Raw genomic sequence first — 19,152 nt, forward strand, 5'->3', positions numbered from 1 at the left:
CAAAAACTCATTTCAGGGAGGTAGCACCATCAATTTGTGGGAGACTTCCGGGAGAGGTGGGATGCCTGCAATAGAGTAGCTCCCTAGCAGCCAGCCAGCTAGTTTAAATAACGTTAGCTATGCTAATGAATGAATGACACCTGTTACACTCACCTCAACATGTCTTTTACAGTCTTAACCCACCATGGGCAATAGAAAAGTCACTGTTGCAAACAGTGCAGCGAGCAACACTGTCATTATTTTTGACCCCTATTAGGCGGGGTACACTTTAGTGTAGTCTGGGGTGACATACGTTTTATATTTTTTTTCTGGAATACTGCCACGGCGCGCTCTCGCTCACTCTCTCTCTCCCTCTCTCGTGGTCACTCTCGCGCTCTTGCTTTCTCTCTTGCGCTCTCTCTCTCGCTCGCGCACTCTCGCTTGCTTTCTCTCTCGTGCTCTCGCTTGCTTGCTCTCTCCCCCTCTCGCCTGCTTGCTCTCTCGCGCTCGCTCGCTCTCTCTCTCTCTCTCTCGCGCGCTCGCTCTCAAAAAAAATTGATTTCCGTGATATCGTATATAATTTGCGGGCATCAGGGAGCCACTATTCATATGCGGGAGACTCACGGAACATCCGGGGGAGGTGGGATGTCTGCATCAGGCTCTTAAACCAATGGGGATAACTTCACTTGCCCCATCACTGAAATGTTCCCACAACCAATGGACTCATTTTCAAAGACTCTTCATCTCACATATCAATAATTATTGCATATTTATTATTATTGCTTCTTTTTATACTTGCCCAGTTTGTTGTCTTCTGCACTTTGGCTGAATGCCCTAGTTGGGCGGTCTTTCATTGATTCTGTAATTCCGTAGACTTATTGAGTATGCCCACAAGAAAATGAATCTTAGGGCCGTAGATGGCAACGTGTACTTCGATAATAAAATTTACTTAGATTTGGTTGAAAGAATTGATAATTTTCTGGCCAGGTTTGTGAATGATATGAAGATAGGTGGAGGGGCAGGTAGCTTTGAGCAAGCAGGGTGACTGCAGAAGGTCTTAAGACAGATTAGGAGAATGAACAAAGAAGTGGCTGATGGATTATAGGCAGGGAGGTGTATGGCCATGCACTTTGGTAGAAGGAATAAAGGTATAGACTATTTTCTAAATGGGGAGAAAATTTAAAAATCTGAGGTACAAGGGATCTTGGAAATCAATGTGCAGGATTCCCTAAACATTAACTTGCAGGTGTTGAGGAAGGCAAGTGTGATGTTAGCAGTCATTTCAAGAAGACTAGAGTATGAAAACAAGGATGTAATGTTGAGGCTTTATAAGGCATTGGTCAGACCACACTTGGAGTTTTGGGCCCTTCACCTAAGAAAAGATGTGTTGGCATTGGAGAGGGTCCAGAGGAGATCACAAGAATATTTACAGGAATGAAAGGACAAATATATGAGGAGCATTTGATGCCTCTGGGCTTATACTCACTGGAGTTTAGAATGGGGGAGGATCTCACTGAAACCTATTAAATATTGATAAGGCTAGAGAGAATGGATGTTGAGAAGATGTTTTCTATAGTAGGGGAGACTCAAACCAGAGGACCCAGTCTCAGGATAAAGCAAAGGTTCCCAACCTAGGGTCCCTGAGCTCCTTGCTTAATGGTATTGGTCCATGGCCTAATAAAGGTTGGGGGCCCCTGGAATAGAGGGACACCCATTTAGAGCAGGGATAAGGAAAAGTTTCTTAAGCCAGAGTGTGATGAATCTGTGGAATTTATTGCCACAGATAAATCTGCAAGCCAAGTCACTGGGTATATTTAAGGTGAAGTTTGATAGCTTCTTGATTAATCGGGACATCAAAGGCTACAGGGAGAAGGCAGGAGAATGCGGTTGAGAGGGTGAATAAATCAGCCATGATGATATAGCAGAGCAGACTCAATAAGCTACATGGTCTAATTCTGCTCCTATATCTTATGATCTTATGAATTATGGAGATGAGATAGATGAATAAGAGTGTCTCAGCTCAGCAAAGGGAAACATAAAACAGCTAAATGTGAAAATGAATTAGTAAGGTATTAAAAACCCAAGCACAAAAGCAAGTTTTATAGTAGTGGCAGAATACATGGCCCCAGAATGCAAGTTCTGTATTGCTAAAAACAATCCCAAAATAAATCAACTAAGCCAAGCAGGGATAGTCATTACATAAGAATGAAAGAGTCTGAAATTAAAAAGATATTATTTTAAAAAACATATTCGAGCCACATGGAGTAGTTGCAGAGAACGAGCGCTCATCTTATTTTCTGTCTCCACACTCCCTCTTCCCCCTTCTCTCATACCAAACTGTTACTTTTTGCTCTTCCCCCTGCCTGTGACTATGCTCACTTCGCAATGACTTCAAAGAGCACTAAACCCGGGAAAAAAGACGATTTGGCGGAGTAGTGGCCATCTCCACGCTGCTAGACCGACACCATGCGGTGACAGCAGCCAAAATTATATCCTCTTTCAGTCTGCTGGAAACGAAACTCGACCAAATACAATGCAAAGTCGAGGACCATGGCCAACGCTTACGCTCTCTCGAGCTCGCTACGGACGTCCTGAGCCAGCGCGTCAGTGAACTGGAAATATCTGCTCCAGCCTATGTGAAAACAATATCAAGCTAATGACTAAAGTTACTGACATGGAAGGCCGGAGCAGACGGCAGATCCTACGCATCCTGGGTCTGCCAGAATCTATTGAAAGCGACCATCCTACTGAATTTTTTTCCAGTATGCTTTGTGAGATCTTCAGGAAAGAGATGCTCTCATCCCTGCCGGAGATTGATAGAGCCCACCGTTCACTAGCAGCTAAACCAGCCCCAGGACAGAGACCACATCCAGTTATTCTTTGCCTGCACCGCTACCAGATTAAAGATTTTCTGGTTAAAGAGGCCCGGCGGAAAGGGAAGCTAGAATACCGTGGCCAGCAGATTCCGGTTGTGGAGGATTACTGTCCTGAAGTTTTGAGCCTGCGAGCCGAGTACAGAAAAGTAATGATGGAGCTATACAACAGAGGACTCAGGCCTTCCCTACTATACCCTGTACGGCTCCGTATCACACTTCCCAGCAGTGACAAGAAGTGGCTACACTCAGTAGACGAAACACAGAAATGCATCGATAGCCTCCCCACTACATTGAACTCTTCATAAAATACTTTTCTCCCATACCCTCTGCAGGTAACGTTAGTAGTGTTGTGTTTGGTCTGGTCTGACCTGACCTGGCCGGGTTAGGTACTGACTACTATGATAGGTGGAATAATATTCACTCAGAATGGGGGGGAGGGAGAGGGTTAAAATGTGTGCATGTCAGAATGGGAATACTGCGTCCGGTGCTCCCGATGTGGCCTTTTATATATTGGCGAGACCCGACGCAGACTGGGAGACCGCTTTGCTGAACATCTACGCTCTGTCCACCAGAGAAAGCAGGATCTCCCAGTGGCCACACATTTTAACTCCACATCCCATTCCCATTCTGACATGTCTATCCACGGCCTCCTCTACTGTAAAGATGAAGCCACACTCAGGTTGGAGGAACAACACCTTATATTCCGTCTGGGTAGCCTCCAACCTGATGGCATGAACATCGACTTCTCTAACTTCCGCTAATGCCCCACCTCCCCCTCGTACCCCATCTGTTACTTATTTTTATACACACATTCTTTCTCTCACTCTCCTTTTTCGCTCTCTGTCCCTCTGAATATACCCCTTGCCCATCCTCTGGGTTCCCCCCCCCCCGCCTTTCTTCCCGGACCTCCTGTCCCATGATCCTCTCGTATCCCTTTTGCCAATCACCTGTCCAGCTCTTCGCTCCATCCCTCCCCCTCCTGTCTTCTCCTATCATTTTGGATCTCCCCCTCCCCCTCCAACTTTCAAATCCCTTACTCACTCTTCCTTCAGTTAGTCCTGACGAAGGGTCTCGGCCTGAAATGTCGACTGCACCTCTTCCTAGAGATGCTGCCTGGCCTGCTGCATTCACCAGCAACTTTGATGTGTGTCACAGCAAAGAAACAGGCCCTTTGGCTCATCTAGTCCATGTCAAACTGTTGCTCTGCCTAGTCCCATCGACTCACACCTGGACCATGGCACTCCAAACTCCTCCTGTCCATGTACTTATCCAAATTTCTCCTAAGGGTTGAAACTGAACCGGCATTTACCACTTCCTCTAGAAGCTCATTTCACACTTGCACCACTCCCTGAGTGAAGAATTTCCTCCTTAGGTTCTCCTTAAATATTTCATCTTTCACCCTTAACAGATAACCTCTAATTCTAGTTTCACCCAACCTCCGTGGATAAAAAGCATGCTTGCATTAATCCCATCTATACCCTTCAACTTTGGATATGTCTATCAAATCTCCCTCATTCTCCTATTTCCAGGGAAATCTGTTTTTCTCTTGTTTGAATCTTTTGACAAACAATGTAATTAATTAACCCAAGCTTTGTACAAGCTCCGTCATGGACTGTCCCAAACGTGACTGCAAAACGAGGAGGACTGGGCATGGGGTTAGCAACCCCATCCCTAAAAACAGAGCAACAGAAGTCCAGAACAAGGACTCTGGCAAGGTACTGTTAGCAGCCTATGCCCCAGTAGGGGTGATGGGCTTAAGAAGCAGCTATGCACAACTATCTGATTATATTTTATTCTTTATGAAATACACAGCTCCCTTTGAAAAAAATACAATTGAATGAGTTTCCACCCATTAGATAAGGAATGCCAAACCTTTACCACCTCTATTATTTTCTTGTTCAGATCACAAACCCAAAAGGTCTTCAGCCATGAAAATCACTTCACTTTATTTATTCTAACTATACCAGTGACAACAACTTTTTGCACAGATTACTTTAGGTGCTTTAGATTAGAACAGAATCTTTCTTTACATACCTGTCAAATATACTCAGTAGTACAACATGCACTACCACTGAACAAATTATTGTCGGAGAATGTGAATAAGCAATGTGTATAACTTTCCAATTGACACCAACTAATTTTCATTTGCAAATCTAGCGAGAGTGACTTTAAGAGCAAGCAATATCTTGAGGGGAAGAGTTTTACTTCTTGACATTACATTTAGTTAACAGGAGAAACATAAGTGGCCGAGCACCTTTGCAACATGCAGAAGTCTCACTCTGGAATTTAAAGGCTATGTTAACAGATTCACAAAATAACAGTCTGCATTGAAAGAAATTCTAAAAACTGGGCTGAGATTTAATGAAAATGAGTAAACAAATATGAAACAGGAACTAAAGATAACATCCAGCTCCAGTATTGCAGATTTGTGATTTGTAAATTGCAATTGCTCAGTGGCAGGTTGAATCAAATCAATTTACAAAGTGGAATTCATGCTGTTGTAAATGATGAACAGCATTCATGATACCTTGTCAAATCTTATTTTGCTCAATATCTGAACAGCAAATAGAGTGAAACCGTATTATACTTTGATACTGACTCCAGAACAGAACTGGCTTTACAGCTCCAAGTTCCTTCCATAAAAATTGTGAGGTCATGAATCATCCAAAAGTGCTTGTGCAACTATTTTATCTTATTTCTCCAGTCAACACATTAATATTAACTATTGAAATATACAACTTTTCTACCATTACAATAAAAAATACAGATTCATGCATTTGAAATTGACAAAAAAAAAGAAAATATGAGCAGAAATAGGCCAGCAGGCCTCTCAAAACTGCACCACCATCCAACATGATCACAGCTGATCTATCTCGAGCCTCATCACATTTCTCAGCTCCCTAACCTTACAAATATTTATTGACATCAGCTTAAAAATGATCTCATAAACTGGCCTCCATAATCTCTGGGGTACAGAATTCCAGAGAATCATCACCCTCACCCTGAAAAGAAATGTCTTTCACCTTACCATGTCCCCTCATTTGAGATTTTTCCACTTGTAAATTCATCTCAACATGCACTCTATCATGTCCCCATAGGACCCTTGATGTGTCAATAAGATCTTTTAAGTTCATTAAGAATTCATTCTTCTAATTAAAAACCAACCCAACCTATTTAACCTCTATTGAAAAGACAATATTAGTGAGTGTCATTTGGACTGCCTCCAATGAAATTTCCCTTCCTTATTCTTTTAGCCGTTCTCTCATTTGCAGTCTATTACCATTTACATAATCTGCCTTTTGATTCCTCTTTCTGAAGTGCAAACTCTTTACACTTTCCCAATTTTAAATTCCATTTTCTAAATCTAATCACTTGCTCTATCCCTATCCTATTACAGAATTGCAATATCCTCAACACTACTTGCACTGTCAGCATTTTTCATGTCATTAGCAAATCTGGATTCCTTATATACGGTTCCCTCTTCAATGTCATTAATAAAAATAGCAAATAATTGAAGGTAATTCAAAACGGAAACCATACATTTCATATGTCAAAATGTAAAACTGTAATTAAGCAAGAGTTCTTTTTCAGATGTATTTAAAATCTAAAAATAAATTACAATAAGAGTTAGCAAATGCATAATTTGTTATTTAACACTACACTCTCATTACAGGATTGTAAAAGCATCAGAAATAATGAAACACTTACAATACCCAAAGGAACAAAATACACAATTATGATACAAAGAAATCCAGCATATAACTCCCTTAAAAGTGTTCCATGAGGGACTCCTGAAGGATATTGATCACTACCCTTATACATTCTACTAACTACCGATAAATATTAAAGTTTAATATGAACAGAAATAAAATGATATACAGATACTGTAGTTCTGCTATAATGGAATAGTTCCATTCCAAAGAGAGCTCGTATTATAGAAAATTGCCTTATGAAAACAATGAGAAAATAGCAGCCACTCACAAGAGAGTCTAAGACTTGCAATAAAAAGTTATACGTCGTACAGGATTTTCAAAAAGGTATTTTTAATAACTATAAGTTTATTTTGTTACTGCAAGCTAAAAATGCTAAAGACTCCATGTTAAATTTTTTAATAAATTTTCCTTACACAAGTGTCAATCAAGGCATTGCTTGCCAATTTCCAATGGCCTGCCTCCCTTGGTGAAACTAGGCTTGTATTGTCACCTCCTCCCCCCCACCCCCACCAAGTGTGCACTCGGCAGAACAATGGACTAAAGATCTGTTGAAAATACATATATACTAGGCCTCAAGCCAGTGTTGCCTTTTTATAGTTACCAGGGAGAGACGTCTGGGCAGTGTGGCATGGCGTCCAAGCTGGAATCGGTGCTGCCAGACCCCACTCTCCAGTGTTTGCTTGGCAGAAGACAAGCTCAGTTGCAGTATGCAGATTTCAGCGGTGTTTGATGAACTGAGTTTGGTCTCTTTTATTGAACGGTTGTACATAGAAACTAGGTGCAGGAGTAGGCCATTTGGCCCTTCGAGCCTGCACTGCCATTCAGTATGATCATGGCTGATCATCCAACTCAGAACCCTGTACCTGCCTTCTCTCCATACCCCCGATCCCGTTAGCCACAAGGGCCATATCTAACTCCCTCTTAAATATAGCCAATGAACTGGCCTCAACTGTTTCCTGTGGCAGAGAATTCCACAGATTCACCACTCTCTGTGTGAAGAAGTTTTTCCTCATCTCGGTCCTAAAAGGCTTCCCCTTTATCCTCAAACTGTGACACCTCGTTCTGGACTTCCCCAACATCGGGAACAATCTTCCTCCATCTAGCCTGTCCAATCCCATTAGGATTTTATACATTTCAATAAGATCCCCCCTCAATCTTCTAAATTCCAGAGAGTATAAGCCTAGTCGATCCAGTCTTTCATCATATGAAAGTCCTGCCATCCCAGGAATCAATCTGGTGAACCTTGTCCCTCTATGGCAAGAATGTCTTTCCTCAGATTAAGGGACCAAAACTGCACACAATACTCCAGGTGTGGTCTCACCAAGGCCTTGTACAACTGCAGTAGTACCTCCCTGCTCCTGTACTCGAATCCTCTTGCTATGAATGCCAGCATACCATTCACCTTTTTCACCACCTGCTGTACCTGCATGCCCACTTTCAATGACTGGTGTATAATGACACCCAGGTCTCGTTGCACCTTCCCTTTTCCTAATCGGCCACCATTCAGATAATAATCTGCTTTCTTATTCTTGCCACCAAAGTGGGTAACCTCACATTTATCCACATTAAATTGCATCTGCCATGAATTTTCCTGCTCACCTAACCTATCCAAGTCACCCTGCATCCTCTTAGCATCCTCCTCACAGCTAACACTGCCGCCCAGCTTCGTGTCATCCGCAAACTTCGAGATGCTGCATTTAATTCCCTCGTCTAAGTCATTAATATATATTGTAAACAACTGGGGTCCCAGCACTGAGCCTTGCAGTACCCCACTAGTCACTGCCTGCCATTCTGAAAAGGTCCCGTTTATTCCCACTCTTTGCTTCCTGTCTGCCAACCATTCTCTATCCACATCAATACCATACCCCCTAATACCGTGTGCTTTAAGTTTGCACACTAATCTCCTGTGTGGGACCTTGTCAAAAGCCTTTTGAAAATCCAAATATACCACATCCACTGGTTCTCCCCTATCCACTCTACTAGTTACACCCTCAAAAAATTCTATGAGATTCGTCAGACATGATTTTCGTTTCACAAATCCATGCTGACTTTGTCCGATGATTTCACCGATTTCCAAATGTGCTGTTATCACATCTTTGATAACTGGCTCTAGCATTTTCCCCACCACCGATGTCAGGCTTACCAGTCTATAATTCCCCGGTTTCTCTCTCCCTCCTTTTTTAAAAAGCGGGGTTATATTAGCCACCCTCCAATCCTCAGGAACTAATCCAGAATCTAAAGAGTTTTGAAAAATTATCACTAATGCATCCACTATTTCTTGGGCTACTTCCTTAAGCACTCTGAGATGCAGACCATCTGGCCCTGGGGATTTATCTGCCTTTAATCCCTTCAATCCCTTCAATTTACTCAACACCACTTCCCAACTAACATGTATTTCCCTCAGTTCCTCCACCTCACTAGACCCTCGGTCCCCTACTATTTCCGGAAGATTATTTATGTCCTCCTTAGTGAAGACAGAACGAAAGTAGTTATTCAATTGGTCTGCCATGTCCTTGTTCCCCATGATCAATTCACCTGTTTCTGACTGTAAGGGACCTACATTTGTCTTAACCAATCTTTTTCTTTTCTCATATCTATAAAAGCTTTTACAGTTTTTATGTTCCCTGCCAGCTTTCTCTCATAATCTTTTTTCCCTTTCCTAATTAAGCCCTTTGTCCTGCTCTGCTGGACTCTGAATTTCTCCCAGTCCTCAGGTATGCCACTTTTTCTGGCTAATTTGTATGTTTCTTCTTTGGAAATGATAAAATCCCTAATTTCCCTTGTCAGCCTTGGGTACCTTTCTATCTTATACATGCTATGTGTGCTTTGTGCTGTGTGTGACTGTTGGTACTGTGAAGGAACTCTATCTCACTTGGCTATATTAATAAGTATTCACGCATGGTTGAAAGATAATTAAACTTGAATTGCATTGAATTGACTGATTACTGCAGGGAGGTTAAAAATAACATGCTTGTCAATTTCCAAAGTAACATCGAAATGGTTTCCAGTTCCAGCTCCCAGCTCCCAAATGAAATTGCATTTAACCAATTCAATACAATATTCTTCAATTCATTAATTACAAAATATACAATTCACATTATGGAAACAGACATTTTGACAGAATTAGCTATACGTGAGCAGAAAGAATAAGAACCCAAAACAACCTCTAACGGAATACAACTGATAATAATATTTTTTAAAAGAAGTGATGCCTGGTAAGAGGATTTTTAGTCAGAAATAATTTATACTTAATCAAATCAAAAAGATACAGCACTGTGAAATTCATACATCATTTTTAATAACCGTAGATTTGAAAAAATATAAAGCACACCATGATTACACTGAACATGGGAGTTCATTTTCTTTTACATATTCTATAATTCAGCCTTCAGCTTACACCCAAAATCTTTTGAGAATATTAACAGCATGGCTCTTCAAAACAGCTGACAAAGACATAACAAGTTGCAGACCTACATTTGCATACCATGAATAACTTCTCAATACAAGACATGAGTGTACATTCTACATTGTATTTTAAGGTAACAGCTTTATTTCTAATTTAAAGATCAATTTAACCATTCAACTTACCGGGGGGGGGGGGGAGGGGGGGGCGGAAGAGAAGGATCTTTGAAGGGTCTCATCAATGCAAATATCATTACACTCGACACAGTTAAATATTGCACACATCATGTTGACAACATGACAACTTTGGCACAGTACCTTGCTGGGGATTCGAAAACTTTCAACAAGGGATTTAATCTCTGGCACATTTTCTTGTGGGCTTTTCAGGCCCTGAAAAAAACAAGACAAATTGAAGAAATTATAATAAAGAGCAACATATGCTTCAATATGCTATGCTACACTTTGCTTTCCAATGTAACATTCATTAATTACATCTCAAGTGTCACAAAAAAAGATGCTGGATGAACTCAGCAGGTCAGGCAGCATCTATGGAAAAGAGTTAACAGTCGACGTTTCAGGTCTCAGACGGAAACATCGACAGTTTATTCATTTCCATACATGCTGCGTGGCCTGCTGAGTTCCTCCAAGATTTTGAGTGGGCTGCTTGGATTTCCAGCATCTGCAGATTTTCTCATCGTTGTGGTATATATCAAAGTGTATTTGGTTCAAAACAAATTCTGTTGGCTTAACAGAGATGCACCAAGAACAGAAGCAAATTTGTTTGGGTTCACTACTGATTGTCATTGGCTTTCCTCTGTAAGATATTTCGCCAATTCCTGTTTTTCTTCACTCAAGTTCTCTAAACTCCTTTTCCCTGTTGTGTTATTGACCAATAGCATACTTAAACTCAAACTAAAGATTATTTCATTTGCCGCAGTTTCCAATGACCAAACACACATTTATCACAGTAGCAGAATTATCACTTTTCCTTTCGCCTACAATTCCTCTCCACCATAGTTCACAGGCTTCTGACAATTGCAGAGGTATTTCTTGCATTTTAGTCTCCATTCTCCCCCACCCTCTCACAATCAAATTGGGTTAACACAACAAATAACCTGCCAGACCAACTCGGGGATTAAGCAGAATCTGTGGGAGGAGATGAATTTCCAACATTTTGGGATGCAATGCTGCATCAGTATTGGTGACTTCTTTATCCATGGTGGAGCCCATCATTTGATTTTCCACACATGTTTTAAAAATCATTCACATTTCATAATCTTCACAGCTCATTTTACAACTTTTCAAACCTATAGATTAATAATCACGCGCTAATAAACTTTAACGGCATTAAACTTTTCAAAAACATGCAAACCTAAATTCTGGGACTATTGAAAATGTACATTTCCAACCAGTTCAGGAGGAAAATTCTGGAACATATTAATTAATATTATTTGTAATTTAAATGCGGCACAATTATTTTGCATAGTGATAAATAAACCTCAAATCCCTGAGCAACTGTGGAGGATAATCATAAATACAGCACAGGAGGAGGCCCTGCAGCCCATCGAGCCAGCGCCAACCATTTACACAAATTCTGCACAGGCTCAGTGTAGAGACCAGCCTTTCAACTAAATTTGCCCATACTTGTCCAAGTTGCCTACCTGAGTTAGTCTCATTTCCCTAAGGTAGCCTCATATCCTTTTAAATTCATCCTATCCATGTAACTCTCTAAATGTCTTAAAATTTTGAAACTGTACCCACCAGAACTACTTCTAGTACACTTCATATACCCGCCACCCTCTGTGTAAATAAGTTGCCCCTGAGGATACCATTGAATCTTTCTCCACTTCTTAAATCCATGCCCTCCAGTTTTACACTCCCTACCATGGAAAAAAAACTGATCATTCATATTATCTATACCCGTTCTGATTTTATATACCTTCATAACGTTGCCCCTTGGCCTCCTATAGTCCTGGGGGGGGGGGGGGGGAGGGGGTGGAATCCAACCTATGCAGTCTCTTATAACTCAAACCCTCCGGTCCTCGAAACATTCTCATGTGATTTTTTCTTCATCTTTTCCACCTTAATGACATCCTTCCTATAACTAGGCAACCAGAACTAGACACAATACTCCAAAATGTGGTCTACAACAACTTCCAGGGCCCCTTCCATTTAGTGCACAAGTCCAACCCTGGTTTATATTACTGAAGTCAATATCTTGCACTTATCTGATTTAAATTCTATTACCCATTCTTTAATCCAATTTTTTATTCTCTCTACATTCTCATCTATTACCCCTCTGAATCTACCAATCACCTATACAGTAGAGGCAATTTACACTGGACAATTCAACTAATAATAATAATATTAATGGCTCCGTCTAAGTAGACAATGGATGCGCCCGGTTTAGGACTCAATTGGGTGTGGAACAGCGCCGGCTGTGGCTGAACAAGCCAATTCTTGAGCGGCAGTCCTTGGCACGGCTGCTGCACACGAAGGCTGATGGTTGGGGCTGGGTCGTCACTGCCGCAGCTTTCCTTCTCTCTCTTCTGTCCGACCACAGTCGAGTTCGTTTTTCCTCTGCATCGGTAATGCCTGTTACGTACAGCCTGTCGTCAGGTGCAGCAATTTACAGCTGTCTCTTCCCAACTGTCCACCCCAATATCAGCAAACTTCAGGTCACGTTTACAGACGTCCCTGTAACGCAGCAGTGGGCGCCCTATGGGCCAGGATCCTGCAGCGAGTTCTCTGTATAGGATGTCCTTGGGGATGTGGCCAAGCCAGCGCAGTCGTCGCTGTGTGAGAAGGACATACATGCTTGGCATGCTGGCCTGGTCCAAGGCGTCCTTGTTGGCACACGGTCTTTCCAGGAAATGCCCAGGATCCGACACAAGCACCGTAGCTGATGAGGCGGTACTCTTGGAGCGCACAGGCTGTCCAACTCTCACTGTCGTAGAGAAGAGTGCTCAGTACACAGGCTCTGTACACTTCAATCTTGGTAGCTGTGGTGAGCTTGTTGTTTTTCCACACTCTCTCAAACACAGAGGAAGAACTCAGCAAAACCATCAACTCGCTTGCTCAAGGCAGGGCACCAGCAAAGACGGCATCCCCTGCAGAAGTGATCCAGTGTGGGAAACCAATGCTCCTAAGCCATCTTCACGAGCTGCTCTGCCAGTGCTGGGAGAAGGAATCAGTTCCCCAAGACACGCGAGACGCAATCATCATCACATTGTTCAAGAATAAGGGAGACCGCAATGACTGTAACAATTACAGAGGCATATTCCTGCTCAACACCATTGGCAAGGCGTTTGCCCGAGTGGTTCTTAAGCGACTGCAGACACTGGCAGAACGCATCTACCCTGAGTCCCCGTGTGGCTTCAGAGCAGAGAGATCCACCATCGACATGATCTTCTCACTCAGGCAGCTACAGGAGAAGAGCCGGGAACAGAGACAGCCTTTGTACATTACCTTTATCAATCTGACCAAGGCTTTCGACCTGGTTAGCAAAAGAGGACTCTTCGCACTCCTAAAGAAGATCGGATGCCCTTCAAAGCTGCTGAATCCATGACAGCATGCAGGGGACAGTACAATTCAATAGATCATCCTCAGAGCCCTTTCCCATCCAAAGCAGAGTGAAGCAGGGTTGTGTCCTTGACCTGACGCTCTTCGGGATCTTCTTCTCCCTCATATTGTTGTACGCTTTCAGAACATCTGATGACGGAGTGTACCTACACACTAGGTCCAATAGCAAGCTCTTCAACCTTGCACGCCTCAGAGCAAAGTGCGTCAGGTCCTGATCCAGGAGATACTCTTCGCTGAGGTCACACACACAGTCTGGTCTCCACAGGCTAGTCAGTTCCCTGGCACATGCTTGCCAAGAGTTTGGCCTCACCATCAGTCTGAAGAAGGCAGAGGCCAGGACGTCAGCAAAGCCCCCAGCATCAGCATCGGTGACCACACCCTGCAAGCAGTAGATGAATTCACTTACCTAGGATCGACAGTCTCCAGCAACCTGTCCCTCGATCCAGAGTTCAACAGGCGAATAGGGAAAGCCACCGCTGCTATGGCCAAGCTGCCAAAGACAATTCATCTACTAAACTGAATATCCTAGGATATGGAAGAAAAACACTCAGAAGAAATCAATACCTTCACAAAGAGAAACCACTAACTCAATACAGATGGCATCAGAGATTAGGATTTATGCCAGACACTGGTTGCTCTGAGGCAGCAGCTCAATGAGCCATATCCAAAGACCATAAGATATAGGAGCAGAAGTAGGCCATATGACCCATCAAGTCTGCTCTGCTATTTCATCATGGCTGATCCGTTTTTCCTCAGCCCCAGTCTCCTGCCTTCCCACCACCTGCCCCCCCATACCCCCTTCATGCCCTGACCAATCAAGAATCTATCAATAGATGCGTTAAATATACATAAAGCCTTGGTCTCCACAGCTACCTGTAACCACAAATTCACCGCTCTCTGGCTAAAGAAATTCCTCATCTCCGTTCTTAAAGGACGCCCCTCTATTTTGAGGATGTCCCCTCTGGACTTAGACACTCCAACCACAGGAAACATTCTCTCCACATCCACTCCAACAAGACAGCATTCAATAGGTTTTAATTAAGTCACCCTCTAAATTCCAGTGAATACAGGCCCAGAGCCAAACACTCTTCACCTGACAAGTCACTTAATCCTGGAATCATTTTCGTGAACCTCCTCTGAACCCTCACCAGTTTCAGCATATCCTTTCGAAGACAAACTGCTCACAATACTCCAACTGAGGCCTCACCAGTGCTTTATAAAGTCTCAACATTTCATCCTTGCTTTAGTATTCTAGTCCTCTTGAAATGAATGCTAACAACACATTTGCCTTCCTCACCACAGACTCTACCAAAGTGCATGACCATACACTTCCCAACACTGTATTCCATCTGCCATTTCTTTGCACATTTTCCTAATTTGTCTAAGTCCTCTGTCATTTCTCTACTTCATCAAAACTACCTGCCCTTCTGAGGAATTGAGGATATATAAAAAAAATCATTTTGAACCTATGTAATCTCTGGCTAAAAGAATAATTGGGACTGAAAATGAATTTTTGAACTGAAGTAAACTCTGTCTTCAGCAGTTAGCAAAAAAAAAGCTTATACTAGCTCCCTCTTAATTTGCAGAGAGACATTGGGAATTTGATAAATTGTACATTGTACCTTTGTTTGAGTTGGGGGGGGGTGGAGGAAGACTCACCGATTAGGACAGGAATGAATATCCATCTGCAATTAAGTCAGGGCCTAACAAAGGGAATAACTGATAAGGACTGGACAGCACATCCATCTGTAATTAAACCATGATTTAGTGGACTCTCTTATCTGTAACTAAGTTTTGCACCAACAGACTTGGTGGGCGTACCAGTTCTAATGATATCTTGCAACAGTAATGTATGGGACTTACTATGTATAAATATATGGCTATAACCAGAAAGAAGCAGTCCATTTGTCAGATGGTGCCAATACTTATGTGGCTTCCCTTTAACAACTGGATCTCGAACTCCTGCAGGACAGTGTCCAATAAGCTGTGGTGACAATAAGAAGCTGGTCTCCTGAGTTTTATTCAGATTCAACTTTAACACTTCCATCTATCTTCATATTGTCTACAAACTTTGCAACAAAGCCATCAATTCCATCATTCAAATCATTGACATTGTTACGTACCCCGTAACTGGGTTGCCAAACCAGCAGACATTTATCACTCAGTTGGAGTCTGGATTACTAAAACTAAGAAAGTTTTATTAAAGAAACAAGCAACACAGTAATCGAAAGGATAATAAATGCAACAGTTCAGCAATGATAAACACACATGTGCACAGAATTAAGATAACAGCATCAATCAAGCTCTATCATTATCTAGGGGTAAATGACCAATTTCAAAGTGACACAAAAGTCCAGTTTGATTTAATAGTTCAGTTCGCAGTAATCGTTGCCATGGCGATGGACAACATGGGGGGAGGGAGAGAGAGAACGACTGATCATTCAGTAACGGCTTCCACTCACAGACCGGCGATATTGCTCACAAGCAGCTTTCGGGCGGGTCCTCTGTGATGTCACCTGAGGTCACCGACTGTGACCCCTCCTCCAGATGCGGTCGATCCTCTGCAGTGAACCCGGCACCCAAGCGAGGGTGGACACACACCGGGTTCCCGCTGATCGTACCTTTCCACCCTGTGCGTTTAAGGTCTGCTACTTCCCACCGACTCGTGAGAGGCGCACCGCTTCCAGGGTCTTGTTACCTCGGGTGTTGTGTGTCGTGTGTCCTTCCTTAGCGAACCTGTCCCTTTTTATCCCCCTGCTGGGGTATCGCCTGTCCATCACTTCAAACAGTTCAGGGTTCAAAGGGGGAGCCGCTCCAGACAGCTCTCTCTCCCGTCCCTTCATTACACATCTCCAGATCGCCTGTCCATCACTTCAAACAGTTCAGGGTTCAAAGGGGGAGCCGCTCCAGACAGCTCTCTCCCCCGTCCCTTCAGTACACATCTCCAGATCGCCTGTCCATCACTTCAAACAGTTCAGGGTTCAAAGGGGGAGCCGCTCCAGACAGCTCTCTCTCCCGTCCCTTCATTACACATCTCCAGACGCTGCTTCATTGTTCCTTATCTCTCCTTCCCCTGAGGACAGGTGGCAGACCAACTGCTGATGCCACTGATGCTAACCCAGGCCAGCAAACATCTTAATTTTATGTGTATTCTCGTCACAACATATAGTGTAAAAAGAATCAGTACCAACACAGACTCTTGTAAAACACAATAGTCACCAGGCAGCCAACCAGAAAAGGCTAATCACAAACAAGAGAAAATCTGCAGATGCTAGAAATCCAAGCAATACACACAAAATGCTGGAGGAACTCAGCAGGCTAGGCAGCATCAATAGAAAAGAGTACAGTCAACATTTCAGCCAAGACGTTTCATCAGGACTAGGAAAAAAGAAAACCAAAAAAGGCTTTTATTCCCACTCTTTGCCTCCTACCAACCAGCCACTGGTTTATCCACACTAAAATGTTCCCTGTAATATCATGCGCTTGGAGATGGTGAAGCAGCCTCATGTGTGGCACTTTGTCAAAGGCCTTCTGAAAATCCAAGTACACAACATCAACTATCCTGACTGTTATTTCTTCAAAGAATTCCACAGATCTGTCAGGCAAAATTTTCACTTGAAGAAGCCATGCTGACTACAGCCTATTTCATCATGTGCCTCCAAGTACTCCGAAACCACTTTCTTAATAATCAACTCCAACGTCTTCCCAACCACTGAGGTCAGACTAACTAGCCTACAATTTCCTTTCTTCTGCCTCTGTCTCTTTTTGAAGAGTAGAGTGACATTTGCAATTTTCCAGTCTTCAAGAATCTAGTGATGCTTGAAAGATTACTAATGCATCTACAATCTCTTCAGCCACCTCTTTCAAAACTCCAGGGTGTACACCATTTGGTCAGATGACTTATCTACCTTCAGGCCTTTCAATTTCCCCAAGAACTTCCTTTCTAGTAATGGTAACTTCACACACTTCATGACTCCCAGCACCTAGAACTTCCATCATAATGCTAGTGTCTTCCACAGTGAAGACTAATGCAAAATACTTATTCAGTTCGTCCACAATTTCCTTGTCCCCTATTATTACCTCTCCAGCATCATTTTCCAATGGTCCAATATCCACTCTCAACTTTTTTTTTCCACACTTCATGCATCTAAGAAACTTTTAATATCCCCTTGAATATTATTGGCTAGCTTACTTTTGTTTTCCATCTTTAACTTCTCAACGACTTTTTAGTTGCCTTCTGTTGGTATTTAAAAGCTTCCCAATCCTCTAACTTCCCACTTATTTTGCTCTATTATATGGCACCACTTTTGGCTTTTATGTTGACTTTGACTTCCCTGGTTAGTTACCGTTGTGTCATCTTGCCTTTAGAATACTTCTTCCTCTTTGGGATGTAGGTATCCTATGCCTCCCCAATTGCTTTCAGAAATTCTAGCCACTGCTGTTCAGCCATCATCCCTGCCAGTGTTCTTTTCCAATCGATTCTGGCCAACTCCTCTTCTATGCCTCTGTAATTTCCTTTACTCAACTGTAATACTGATACATCTGACTTCAACTTCTCAAATTTCTGAGTCAATTTAATCATTTGATGATCACTTTTTCCTAAGGGTTTCTTTGCCTTAACCTCCTTAATCAATTCCAGTTCATTGTGCAACCCCTAGTCCAGAATAGCTGATCCCCTTGTAGGTTCAACCACGAGCTGCTCTCCATCTAACAGGCATTCTAGAAATTCCCCCTATTGGAATCCCTCACCAACCTGATTTTCCCAATCTACCTGCATATTGAAATCCCCCATAACTATTGTAACAATGCCATCTCGGCATGCGTTTTCCATCTCCCTTTGGAACTTGTAGACCACATCCTTACTACTGTTTGGGGGGTGGGGGGGATGGTATGTATATAACTTTGATCAGGGACTTTTACCCTTGCAGTTCCTTAGCTCTATCCACAATGATTCAACATCTTCTAACCCTATGTCATCTCTTTCTGATTTAAATTTAATTTTTTTAACCAATAGAGCCACGCCACTCCCTCTCCCTTTCTGCATATTCCTTTTGATACATTGTGTATCCTTAGACACCACACTCCCAGCTATAGTCTTCTTTCAGCCATGATTCAGTGATGCCTACAACATCATACTTGCCAATCTGTGACTGTGCTACAAGTTTATCGACCTTATTCCGTATACTGAGCACATACGAATATAACACCTATAGTCCTCTATTCATCTTTTTCTATTTTGTTCGCCTTTTAGAAATAGAAACCATAGAAAAACTACAGCACAGAAACCGGCCTTTTGGCCTTTCTAGGCTATGCCGAACCATCTTCTGCCTAGTCCCACTGACCTGCACACGGACCTTATCCCTCCATACACCTCCCATCCATGTATCTGTCCAATTTATTCTTAAATGTTAAAAAAGAACCCTCATTTACCACCTCGTCTGGCAGCTCATTCCACACTCCCACCACTCTCTGTGTGAAGAAGCCCCCCGCTAATGTTCCCTTTAAACTTTTCCCCCTCACCCTTAACCCATGTCCTCTGGTTTTTTTCTCCCCCTGTCTCAGTGGAAAAAGCCTGCTTGTATTCACTCTATCTATACCCA

At 42.6% G+C, this 19,152-nt stretch overlaps 1 protein-coding gene across 1 annotated transcript in view; it reads right to left on the reverse strand.

Moving 5' to 3' along the window:
* vps50 (VPS50 EARP/GARPII complex subunit) overlaps positions 1-19,152 on the reverse strand; it is a 216,257-nt gene that overhangs the window by 181,700 nt on the left and 15,405 nt on the right. The window contains exon 2 of the mRNA XM_072253436.1: positions 10,289-10,360. Within this exon, the coding sequence (XP_072109537.1) occupies positions 10,289-10,360 (72 nt within the window). The remainder of the gene's footprint in view (positions 1-10,288; positions 10,361-19,152) is intronic.

The sequence above is a fragment of the Mobula birostris genome, chromosome 3 (genome assembly GCF_030028105.1).
Source record: "Mobula birostris isolate sMobBir1 chromosome 3, sMobBir1.hap1, whole genome shotgun sequence".
Classification (NCBI taxonomy): Eukaryota; Metazoa; Chordata; class Chondrichthyes; order Myliobatiformes; family Myliobatidae; genus Mobula; species Mobula birostris.